The 13,187-nt window shown below is 42.2% G+C and overlaps 1 protein-coding gene across 2 annotated transcripts in view; it reads left to right on the top strand.

The window, feature by feature from the left end:
* Positions 1 to 578: 578 nt before the first annotated feature.
* CBFB (core-binding factor subunit beta) overlaps positions 579 to 13,187 on the top strand; it is a 44,950-nt gene continuing 32,341 nt past the window's right edge. For both annotated transcript variants that reach the window (XM_063334227.1, XM_063334226.1), the window contains exons 1-3: positions 579 to 719; positions 942 to 1,028; positions 5,619 to 5,735. In XM_063334227.1, coding sequence (XP_063190297.1) covers positions 642 to 719; positions 942 to 1,028; positions 5,619 to 5,735 — 282 coding nt within the window. In that variant the 5' untranslated portion in view covers positions 579 to 641. The remainder of the gene's footprint in view (positions 720 to 941; positions 1,029 to 5,618; positions 5,736 to 13,187) is intronic.

Below are 13,187 nucleotides of genomic sequence, written 5' to 3' on the forward strand. Positions count from 1 at the left end.
GGGAGGCCGGTGGGAGGCCGGCCCTGTCCCCCCCGCCTCGCCCCCCTCTCAGCGCCGGCAGGTGCAGGCCCCGTCCCCGCCGTGAGGGGACAACCCGCCGCAGGGCTGAGGCTGCTCCCTCCGGAGCAGGAAGCCGGAAACCATCGAGACGAGCCGCCTTACTGAAGGGAATGGGGGGGGGGGGAGAGCGAGGGGGAGCGACCCCGCTCCCCTCAGCGCTGCGGGGTGACTCACCGCCAGGCTCTGAGGGGAATGGCGGGGGGTGAGTCAGTGTCCCCTCCCTCCCTCTGCCCGCCATCCCCTCCACCTCAGCCCGCTTCCCGCCCGGGCGGGAGGCGCGGCGGCCCCGCGGCGCATGCGCGGCGGAGTTGTGAATGGTGCGGCTGTTCGGCCGGAGTTTACGAGCCGGGGAGGAAGTCGGAGGGGAGGGAGGGAAGGAGGGAGAGGGGCGGCGGCAGCAGCAGCCCGAGCTCCGGCGGCGGCAGGAGGAGGAGGAGGAGGGAGAGAGGCGGGAGGGAGGGAAGGGGGGGCGCCGCCGGCGGGGGCTAACAAAGGGCGAGGCGAGCGCTGGGGCTGGGACAGCGCGGGGAGGGAGGGCGGGCGAGGGAGGGAGGGCAGCCGGCGGCGGCGGCCCCACCACCATGCCGCGGGTCGTCCCCGACCAGCGGAGCAAGTTCGAGAACGAGGAGTTCTTCAGGAAGCTGAGCCGCGAGTGCGAGGTGAGGCGGTGGCGGCGGGGCTCCCCCCTTCCCTTCCCTCCCCTCCTTCCTTCCATCCCTCCACGGGGAAAGTTTCGGCGGAGGGGCCGGGGCGGGGGGGAAGCCCGGCGCCTCGCCTCGCCTCGCTCCAGCGGCGGAGAAGCGCAGTCTGTGCACTCCGCTGTGCCCTCCCTTATCGCCGGGATTGGGCCCTTCCCTGATTGCGCGCCCTGTTCCCCGCAGATTAAATACACCGGCTTCAGGGACCGGCCCCACGAGGAGAGGCAGGCCCGCTTCCAGAACGCCTGCCGCGACGGACGCTCCGAGATCGTAAGTGGCGCCGGGCTGCTCTCCCCTCAGCGCCCGCCGGGCGCCGGTCAGCCGCGGGGGGGACGGCCGGGCCGCGGGGGGACCTCGCCGCTTTAGCTTCCCCCCCTTTATTTTTTAAAAAAATTAAAAAGTTTTAGGGAGCCTGGGGGGCGGAAGGCTTCGAAGTACCTCAGCGGTGTGGTGGGAGCGGTGCGGTGCGGGGACGCTTGGGGAGGAGGCGGGGGGGGAAGTTTTTCTGAGGGGAAAAATGACATGAAACGCCGAGGGGTGGGAGGCTTTGGTTAAAAAATTATATCGGACGCCGAGGGACGGGAGGATTTCCCCTGAAGAATAGTGATTTTTCGATAGAAGGTGTCCCCTGGCCCTGCCTTGGCCGGGGCGGCGGACTCGCCAGTGGCCCGACCGGGGCTGACGGGGGGCGAGGAGAAGCCCTCGCAGTCCCCCGACAGCCCAGGGTGCCCGCACCTCCCTCCCTCGGCACATCTTACAGCTGGGAGCTGCTCGTTTCAATAGTCAGCTGCTTTTTTCCGTTTTTTTTTTCCTCCCTCTTTTTTTCGGAAATAGTAGCTTTCCGGAATGAGTAAAATCGTTCAGAAAGATGCTAGCTAAAAGTCTCGATTGGACCGTTTGATGTACCTGTGAACTAAATCACATGCTTTTAAAATTAGGCTTTGAAACTTGCAACTCTAGCCCCGTTTTTCTCATTCATTAGGGTTAGTTACAGCCTACTCTCTTCTTCTGAATTAAGAAGTGAGATGAAGTATGGCCCGGAGTAGTCAAGAACTGACTAGTTATTTCCTGGTTTGATTTCTGCTATGTGTCCCTTCTATAGGATCAGCATCTCACACCGTTGTTGTCAAGTTCTTAACTCTTCGCTGTTCTTAAAATGCAGAAGTAACCTCTTTTTCATTTACAGAACATAATGAAAGGCGAGGTAAAAATTCCCTTCCCATAGAAAATAACCCCTACTTTCACCAAGTCTGGTTTGTGATGATTCTTTAATTTCATGTGGTATAGGTATCGCTCGTCAGTTCACAGTGAAATTATTCTTACACACAATGAAATTATTCTTATGCACATCCAAACAAATATAATTGAATACCAGTTACTGCAGCTGATCTTGTTCATTTGCATTTGTGAATACAAGGATATACACTCAAGTACACGATTATCTTTTACTAACTTTATTTTAGCTGAATCTTACCTGCCTGCTTACTATCTCTGGTATTAGAACCTGTAATATAATTTTGTGAGAGGTGCCCTGTAGTCAGTCTCTTAATTTTACTATTTTTTTTTAACACTCATTTTTCATTGTGCGTGTTTGCTTCCTTTAAAAAGTCACCAGGGAAACAATGGGTAGGTAAGAAAACATAGTTTGCCAGCATTTGAAGTTCCTGAACAGGTGAAAGTGCATAGTGTATCTGAGTCCTTCCCTAAAAAAAAAAAAAAAAAAAAAAAAAAAAAAGAGACATATAGCTTATAAACTAGCTTTCTAATACAGCCTATGCCATTATTTATATAAATGGGAAATCACTGTAGTTTCACCTTTGTACTTCTAAGCCTGCTGCTGTCTTTCTCTGCCAGAATTTCATCTTCTGGAAGCAACCACTGATGCCTGTTCTACATATTTTTACTTCTACTTAATTGCAAAACAGCCTCTAAATTTCTTGATCTGAAACATCTGGTTTTGTTTTGTGAGCGGGGCGCAAGTAGTCAGGTTTATTTAGAAATGTAGTGTGTGTAATGACTGATGTTAAAAAGAGCTAGCAGTTTTACTTTTTTCTTAGTCTTGAATGTTTTGGTTTTTTTTTTCAGACATCAAGGATTTATTCCTTTATCTCCAAAGGGAGTCTTTGCAAATGACCTTACATATTTTTAAGCAGACAAAAAAACGCAGAGAACAGCTTAGGGATTTAATGTAGAACTGGCAGTAAGTTGTTACTTCTGTCAGATAACTCCTGATTGAATAAAGAAAATAATTACCAGTATTACTCAGGAAGTAACTGTGAAGTATTAAATGAGACTTTGGGTTTACTGGTATTGCTTTGATAATGTGAAAATAACTTCATGTGTTTAGTTTGTTTTGGGAGACTTCCTCACAACCTATTTGTTTGGAAGGTCCTTGTATTTACGTTGTCTAGGTGTGGGTCGGATCACCCTTGTACTACCTGGTCAGCTTTTTTGCAAAATTTGAGGCATATATGTACGACAGCATTTCAGACCAAACTTTATAAGGCTCTGTATAAAAAATTAAAGTTTTCTTACTTTCAAGTTTAAGATCAAACTAGTGTTGTCATTATTTATTATTTTTTTTTAAATTTGCTTGTTGCTAGAAGAAAATTGTTGGGTTCGGAGTAGTCCGGTATGGTTACTACCAAGACTATTCTCGAGTTTTGCAGTATTGACCTATGATTTTGATTTAAGAGGCACATGGGTATTTTAATTGGATGGTTTTATCTGTTCAAAGGAGGGAACAGACTTCAAAAATCCAGAGAATACATATCTACATAGCTTTTTAAATAGCCTATGGTTTAAGTGTTGCCTGCATGACTCCATGAGGATGTGGGAATCTGTGCTTTCATTTTCTTCTTTTCTCTGATGATTTTCCCATGGTTTTTCATGGCCCTCTAGCACAAGTCGGAGGGTGGAAGCAGGGAGCCATGGGCACTTCACTGTCTGGCTGGGTTTCCCAGAAAGCAAGTCTAGTACTTCTGACCCAGTATCCCTGGAGCCTGCAGGAACTGGTGTGGTCCGGAGGGCTGCAGCGGTCGGCTGGGTTACACTCAAAGGATCTCACTCCTTGGCATTTTGGTTTTAAGTGTATAAATTCAGGAGCATAAAACATGTATTTGCTAAAGATGCTCGGAGGTGGGAAGGCACTTCTTGAACGGGATAAGTGGTGATGACTTATGAGTCAAAAATACTCGGAGATAGGTATAATTTTTTTTTGTTGATATGTAAATAGAATCACTTAGAAAAGCAAAGGGGTAGTACAAGCTACTCAGCCTGATGGTCTGCGGCCCTCGCAGTCTCGCAGTTTTGTTGCTTTCTATTCTTGCAAGTGTATCCTCAATGAAGCTTCTGTTACATTGACTGAAACGTTTGTCTTTGCGGATTGTAAGGCAAAGAAATGCTAATGTACCAATACAATTTTCCCCCCAGTAGTAGTAGGACCAATTTGTCAACTTTAATGATGTTAAGAATGTGCTTATCAGGAGATTTAAAAATAAAATAAAATAAAAATCTGCTTTTAAGGGTAGTCTGGAATGGAACCTGATTGCAGAGTATAAGTCTTGCTTGTTGGAGGGGAAAAAGTCAAGGCAAAGCACTTCTACTTTGAAAATGGGAGGTATTAATCCTGTGAGAGACAGCTTGCTGGTACATGACCGGAACTATCTTAAATAACGTGTAGAGCTATTGTGTCATAGGTAGCAGTATAGTTATACCGTAAAGTTGCTGAATTCTGGGTTGCTTGAAAAAAACCCGCTTGTCCAGAAATTTGAACTATTAGAGTAGTATTTGTATAGCTTTTAAGAAAAAGTGTATTCTGGATTAATGACCATTTAAATCTAAGCAATCACGGTAATCAATACAGTTATTTGATTGCAACAAATTATGTTTAACCCTGGGATTTTGAATAGAGTTATATTCTGGGAGCATGTTCGAGTGTTTGCATGCTTACAGGGCGTACTCACATGGACCAGAGAAGGGTATTAATACTGTGAATCTGACTTCTACCTGCAAAAATAATTTTTTATTTCATGACTAGAAACTGAAATACTCTTCATGGCTTGGAGTTGATAAGATATGCAAGTAAATACAGAAAGTTTATAAAGAAAACTGAATCATTTTCATTTGAAACCATAGAAAATTATTTACTTGAAAGCAACCTGTGCTTTTTTTAATATGTTTAAGTCAGTCCCTTTAACGATTTTAAAAAGAGCTGCAGCTGAGAAGAATCCCTGTGGTTGCCTATTCTCACTGACATGGCATCTCTGATTGGGATTTCACTGGTGTCTTAATGTGGCAAGAGGACTTTCGCCTGTGAAGTTTGAGCTGCGCATTGATGCTGCTTGCCTGTAGACGATAAAACAGGGATATTTACACTTCAGATAAGTGTTTAAGTATGAGTAGATTGTGAAAGGAAGCGAGTACTTCTCTTTCAAAAAAAAAAAAGTCCCTAGCAACAGGTCTCAGGAGTTAATTTTCCTTCAGCCGTACTTCTTTTAGAGATATGCAAGCTCTTTAAAAAGCATGAGCAAATTTTAATGCTTGCAGGTACTAAGTTGGTGCAGGGTATCCAGACAGAACTGAAAGGACAGATTCTAATGTCAGCAAAACTGATTTGAAAGAAGTATTGATTCCATGTTGTATTTTATATCCGAAGCAGCCAATGGCAAATGTTGTCAAAATGGAATCAGATGTTTGTAACTTAATACTTAAGAAAAATGATGAGTGCATGTTTTTGACTTTAAGTATTCTCTATGCTGCCTGGCTTAAGACATAAACTGATGTAAAAATAAATGACTGCCTGCATAATTTATGTAATGTCTTGCTCCCTGATCCTGTTTGTATTGATTTTTCTAAAAGGCTTTTGTGGCCACAGGAACCAATCTGTCTCTCCAGTTTTTTCCGGCCAGCTGGCAGGGGGAGCAGCGACAGACACCAACTCGGGAATATGTCGACTTTGAAAGAGAAGGAGGCAAGGTAAGAAGGAAATTGTTGCCACTAAATGAAATTTTTGTTATGCTTATGATCTTATTAGTATGGACTGCATGTATGATGCGAAATTACTTATATTTCACATCTTGGTGCATGTAGGTAGTCCCACGAGTACAACTGAAAGTTGTTAGGATAAAATCTGGTATCACCTTCTTTTAAAGCATGTTAATATTTCTGGAGGGAAACACGTGGGCAGTACTGGTGACTTTTTCTTATTTCGAGGAACGGAACTTTATTTCTCCTGTCATGCTGTGTTGATATTTGGGGGAACAATTTAAATTTGGTGTTGAGTAGGTCCTTCTAAAATGGTTCAGAAATTAGACTTTGGCCAATGAATTGTGGTAGACTAATGAAAATTTACACTTTGAACAGGTTACTTCATTGGGTCTTAGGTTGCCAGTTGATACAGTAAGCATTCAGCGTGCTGCTTAGTGGAATGAAGCTTTTTTTTTCCTCAGCTTCACCATGCGCAATACTACAGAAGAAGCATCACCTTCAGAATTGATTTCTGAATATCTTTTCTCTGAGGTGGTTGTCCCATAGACTGATATTGAAAGCTAGAATTCCCTAATGACAGTGATGGTTACTGTGAAGCTGTGTTAGATTTAAAGTCAGAAACCTTGCTTAGTCTCATCAGAATAAAGTTATTGAAATCACTTACAGCTGGTTTTGTTTTACAGGAAAAACAGACCTTTAAAATGTAGATGCTGTTTCTTATCTGTAGGTGCTTTGGGACTGACCCAAAAATCACTGAATTCAATAGGAGACTTTCTGCACACCTCAGTAGGTTTGGACCACCACTTAAGTCCCCGTAGCCTTTCTGTTTCAGGCTAATTTCTGTGTAATTTTTTTACTTTAAAGATTATTTTTTTAATAGAGTACAAAATTCTTGCTTTGCCTAAATTTTTTTTACCTGCTCTTGTAACAAGTAACAGCTAATGCTACCAAACCTACCAGACTGAAGGAAATATTTGAAGCATATTCAGGTTTAAAGGCATATTGGGTCTTTTAAATGCTGCTAGGTGGAAGATAAATATTTCCTGTAGTGGGAAAAGTTGATTGGAAGAAAAAAAAATTCCTGAGGGCAGATACGGTATTTGGAATTCAAGTTAATGAGGTTTTTTTGGGAAAAATTGTTTTCCGTTTAGTCCTGTGAGGCTTGCAGAAGTTTGACGAATTGGGGGAGGAGGAGTGAAGTTGGCTACGCTGGTTACCGACTGCTTTGCTAAGGAAACTGAATTGAATCTGGCTCTTATTGAAAAATATTGATTCTGGCTCACAATTGAATGAGGAATTTTTCTTGTAATGTGTAAGAAGACTGAAGTCTCTCTTCTTGCCAGTTCAAAACTAATTTTATTTACTCATGATTTTTTTTTAACTTTGTTTTCTCTGAATGAATTCTTAAAGTACTGAACTACTACATCCATTTTCTTGTGTTGTCTTAATCATGTAAGAGCGTGGTAGATACGCTGTGTATTAAATTAGAACATGAGCCTCATTAATGAATGCCACTCCCTGTTTTATGTGTGTTTACAGTAAATTCTAGAGTACTTCACTGAAATGTTTAGAAGACTTCATCGGAATGAGGCTAGAGGTGGACAAACTAATAAATGGGGATAGTGTTACGCTCTAGTATGAACAAATTACAAATTCAGCATGGTAATCAAGCTTTACTAGTGTAAATTGTGGGTGAATGCAGACTTGCTCTGTGCAGAATTAAACTTGTCTGAAAGTGAGCCACTCCCATAACTTCAGAGGAGGAGTAAGCAGAATGGGAGAGTGTCTCTTACGTTATCAACAGAACCAGTTAAGTGTTTCATAGGAATTGTCTGAGAGCTTTGTCCTCTGTAGATTTTCGTCGTTTGGTTTTATTGAGAATTTCTTTGATAGGCTTCAGCAGTCTCTTAACACCATGTGATTTTTGTAGCTCTGTGCAACATTGTTTTATGAGCTTTGATTCTTGAGGCAGTGCATAATGTGTGTTTGTTCATCACTGGATTTAAGCCAGCAAGGCATGTTTTTAATTACATGAATAAAAAAGGCTATGGGGGGAGCTGTCAGTTAATTATTATTTTAGGCATTAGTTTGAGATCTAGAATGTAGATAAACTTACCAACACCAGAATATTTTTATTCTGGAATTCTGCTTCAGCGTTTGGCTGCGCAAATCATGGCCCAAAATAGTTTATGCAGAGTTGAAGTATGTCACTATTGTGCCTAAGCAGTTTTGTACACAGATTGACAAAGCATCTGCTAGAATTGCTTCTTAAATGATTGAATTTGAGAAAGAGCAACACCCATGTGAGTCCATGTGAAAGTTGTGATTCTGTGAATATCTGCTTCGTAGGCTTGAGGTTTTTCATTCTGGTATTTCTTAGCTGAGGGTTTTTTCGTATGCTTAATTTGCCTTTTAATTTGATGCATCTGATGTTCACAATGGGTGGGTAGGCCTCTGGTGGATACCCTGTCTTCATTAATTCAAGAATTGGATAGCTAAGTGTTCACTTAATGTTTCTACTCATTTTAAACTCGAGCTTACCATTTTTTTTGAGATGGTTTTAATGTTCTGTGCTGTCTTTGACCTGTAGCAAATTTAATTGTGTATTTGAGCAATTTTTCAGGTTTGTCATAGCAAAAGAAAAAGTAGCACTAAAAATAGGTCTCTAGATTGTAAAAATCGTAGAACATTGTATTTCATTGTGATTGGGGGGGTGGGGGGTGGTGCGTCAAATCCAATGTAGGTCCTGTTTCTGGGTATCTGAACCATACCAAGGCTTCCTGATCCTTTGTGTTGCCAGCTAATGTCCAGTTCTTTTTCTTTTTTTTTAAAGAATAAATGAATAGGTATTGTTAAGAAATTCAGAGGCAGACAGTGTAGTAGTGGAATGAATTGCCTGAAATCTCACATACCTGAACCCTGAAATGAAATGGAGAGCTTTATTTTCACCTTGGTTCTCTGGTATCATTAATTACTTAGACTGGTTTTATTTTGCTTAATGAAGTTCTTTAATTTTCACTTCAATTTTATACTGGTACCATAGTATCATAAACTTCAGACTGAACTCTGTGTGTGGCCTTCAGTGCTTCTTAAAATCTAATTTTATTGGAAGTCCCCTTATTTGCTTAAGAACTGTGTGATCAACTTTCTTTCCATGATTAATTTTGTATACTTCTTACAGTAAGATAAAATGTCCCCGGTTTTCACTTGTTATCCAAGATGTTTATGTAGCTCTGGTCTTTCTTACCTGAAAGAACAGTAGTTCTCGGATTTTCTTTTTTATTGTTTCAATACCAGTCAGTACACTGATGAAGTGTGTGAAGTTGTTTTACTTCCCCTCCCCTTTATAATACTATTCTCCATCTCGCTTTTAATGCAGCTTAACTTCCTGTCGGCTGTTCGGCGGCAGCTGCTCGTGACCCACCGTCTTCAGCACAGGCTTATTTCAGTGTAATATGCTATGAGCTCCGCAGCTCTGGAGGAAAGCACATCGGACATAGTTTAAATTGATTCAGAGTGCCTGGTACACCACATGTGTGATTTAGCTAGGATTTCTACTCGTTAGGCCAGTAACTTTGTTACAGCCATAACTACAGATTACAGTTTTCTTCTTGAAGATGCTGAGTTTCTACTCGTGTAGGGGTTTTTTTTTGTCCTAACCAGGGAATTTTATTTGGCTGTAAATTGATCTTCAGTGTTTGGATTACTCTAAAAAACTTAATCTTTGTTGTGTTGCAGACATTCCAGCAGTTACAGAAATGCAATGAGAAAGAAAGGTGCTGCATTTGAATAAAAGCTATATTTAAATGGAAGTCAACAGCATTGGTTTTCCACTTGTGTCCTCTTTTCTCAATAGAGGTTTGATAGATAAGACTTATCCCCAAACCAACTTTTTCTTGTCTGATGTTAGCAATAAAACTTCATAGATTATTGGGATGGTCTATGGTGCTCCATTTTCTGAGGAAATGCAATTTCCAGTCAAACATAGGATCACAGTGTACCCAATGGAATTTGCTTGGAAAGTGAAGGCTTAATTTTTGAGAAATATCTGAGTATCAGTGCTAAATTGTATTGAATTGTAAGTTTCACTTTACTTTGGTCCACACCATTTTCTAAAGAATTTAGATGAAACGTTAAGTCATTCAAACAAAGTTGAAGTAGCAGCTTTCTTTTTTTCATTCTTCAGGTATGCTTACTTTTAAAAAAATCGGTAAGGGTGTTTGGGAAAAAGATTTATAGTTTCAGCTCTCATTTTACCCTCACTGTAGTGCTAAAGAGCCATATTGCTCAAGTTCCTATATTTCCAGTCCAGTGGTATTTGGGGTTTTTGCATTGTCACCTTCTAAAATGTTCTCACAGCAGTTACTTTTATGTGTCACCTGCAATCCACAGAGTCCCTGGACAAAAACAATTTAATTTTTTTCCAAATCAGTGTGAAAGGGTGTCTAATGTTAAGGATTTAGAAAAAAACCTATGCTAGAGCCATAATACTAATTAAAAATTGTACCGTGGCTTGCCATCACATAGGGCAAACTATCTCGGCCATGAGAAGCATGTGGTCTTAACAGTTATCAAGACTTCATCCTTTTATTTGTCTGTGGTAATTTAATGCTTCTTCAAGTTACTGGGAAGGTCTCGGTTTAAAGCACTTCAGGAGACAGTGCTACAACACTGAAGGGTTGGGCATCACCTAACAAAAGTTCATGGAGCTGTTTGTAGGTGATGGAGGCATATGGGCATGTAAGGTGTAACTTAGTTAAAAAAACTAGCAAATGTCAACCTTTAAGGGGTATCTTGGCATTCTTTGTGGATTGTCTCTTGAGGGCATTTTGTTTCCCAGGAACTGTTGTGGCCATAAACGCTTTCTCTTGCAGAACAATCTTGTTGATTGCAGATCTGAAGTCAAGCTGAGGTTCATTGCGTAGCTCTGTACAGTCCTTGACTGATTTTTAGCGAGTGCCTTAATGCACTGGTGGATTAGGATAATGGTATTTTGACATCAGATTTTTATAATGTTCATCTGCTGTTTTCTGCCTTTGTGCTAGTAGAATGATACAGAGAAGGGCCACAAAGATGCTCTGAGGGCTGGAGCACCTCTGCTGTGAGGACAGGCTAAAACAGGTTGTTCAGCCTGGAGCAGAGAAGGCTCTGGGGAGACCTTAGAGCCCCTTCCAGTCCCTAAAGAGGCTCCAGAGAAGCTGGGGAGGGACTCTGGATCAGGGAGGGAAGCCACGGGATGAGGGGGAAGGATTTTACACGGCAAGAGGGGAGATCTAGCTGAGATCTGAGGAAGAAATTGTTTGTTGTGAGGGTGGTGAGCCCCTGGCCCAGGTTGCCCAGAGAAGCTGTGGCTGCCCCATCCCTGGAGGGGTTCAAGGCCAGGCTGGATGGGGCTTGGAGCAACGTGGTGTGGTGGGAGGTGTCCCTGGCCAGGGCAGGGGGTGGCACTGGGTGGGCTTTAAGGTCCCTTCCAACTCTAACCATTCAATGATTCTGATTGCACTTCTGGCTTAGTTTCAGCTTCAGGAATGTGGAGCAGAGAAGATCTGACTGGTGCCTGTCCTCAGAGCTGCTACTTTTCCTGAATGCCCTTAAACAGCTGTCCATCATCCTACTCAGATCTACCTGATAACCCCACAACCCCAAAATACTGTAGGAACTGGGAGAGGCTCTTGAGTGAAGAGCGGCTGGTGGTCTGTGAAGGCGCATCAGCTGCTGAGCTGTCAGTGTGCTCGGGCCCTTTGAGGTGCTTGTGCTTGCTTCAGCCAAGGGAAGTGGTGTTGCCCTGGTGAAGCCCACATCGCTGTCATTCCTTTTTGCCTTTCTCAGGCTTTTTCTGAAAGCTTTAAACAAGAAAGTCAGTGTGCGGTTATTCTGACAGCAGATAAATGGGTTTGGTAGTGTATCCAGTTTATACCCAGCCTGGCTAAACGGCTTAATTTTTCCTTGGAGTAGTGTGATGGGAGTCCTGGAAAGGCTTGGTCGGAGAGAATAATCCACTTTCCTAGATGGCCCCCTTGATCAGTTTTCCTCCAGGATCATCTATATGGTTTGAGTAAAATACTAATTTTCTATAGATGCTTGTGAGTCTATTACTGCATTTGTGCTTAAGAGTGTCTTATTTAGTAGAGACTGATCAGTTTCTTTTTTTCTTCTTTCTTTTTTTTTTCTCCGGATACATCATTCTCCTATACCGTTTTTACTTTAGAGGAAAGAGAAACTTTTTCTTGTTTTGCCTAGATACATTCAGGCGTTATTCATTACAACCTGCTATTGCATAGAGGAAAGCTATTTAATTGAAACTCCATTTGAAGGCAGAGTAGTTGTAGTGTATCTTTGCTTATTCACTTTCCCTCAAAACTGGGAGATGCCTCTATCTGCATCCTGTTTATACACTACTAACAGTCAGGAACTTGGATTTTGGGAAAAGAGATCTTCTGAGCTGATAGCTTGTTAGGTACACGTTGTGAGATTTGGCCAGTTGTTCCTGAAGAGTGATTTATCGTAGGGTGCCCTCTGCCACTAGAGCATGAGTCACACCAGGCATCTCTCATGTGACAAGTACCCACAGCCTTTTCCCCGTAATCCTTTCGCTCCTCCCATCCTCCACGTACTTGTGTTACTGCACGCAGCCTTGTTCGTACGTTATGGTGCACGCAGTGACCATGCCAGTTTGAAACAAGGCTTGTGAATGGTACTTACAGCACAGCTGTGCTGTTTGTGATCCCTACCTATCAACCCTTTCTGTAGGTCCCAAGTACTTTAGATCTGCTTTCAGTTAGTTTTTATTGCATGTTGTAGAAGCAGTTATTCAGTCATATTTTATATATTACCTTGAAGCGCTCTAAATGCACCTATTAGAGTTGTATAGACGAGACTTCAGATTTACTCACACCATCATCCTAAAGTTTCCCAGAAGAGGAACCAAACCAGAGTTAGTGAGCTAAATTTTGCATTTGGAAACCAGCTATACGCGAGGATAGATGAATGCTGCGTGGATGAAAGCAGTACTTGAGATCTCTGTGGCATGGATACTGGAAGAAAACCAAACACTTGGATCGTTGAATCCTCTTGTTTGCATATCAGTCTCCACTTACAAAGCAAAGTTTTTAACATTATGCTTCTCTGCTCGTCTTACAAATGAATGAGAAAAGTAAGAGCATCACTGTTGAGAATGTCTGTTTCTCTGTGAAAACCACTTAATACTTCGTATTAAAAAAGAAAAATTCAATAAGATGATGAAACATTTGCTGCAAGAAACTGTCATTTTTCTGAAAGTTACTGAAATGTTTCTTCAGGCTTTATTGTCCAAAGCACAAGTAACAAAATGAGCTAATTAGCTTGCATAATTGCATATTTGATTTTTAACAAGTTGGCCTGGTGAAATATATACTGTGACAATAATATGAAAAAAAAAAAAAAAAAGAATTCTTGCACAAG

Source organism: Chroicocephalus ridibundus, chromosome 4 (genome assembly GCF_963924245.1).
Source record: "Chroicocephalus ridibundus chromosome 4, bChrRid1.1, whole genome shotgun sequence".
NCBI lineage: Eukaryota > Metazoa > Chordata > Aves > Charadriiformes > Laridae > Chroicocephalus > Chroicocephalus ridibundus.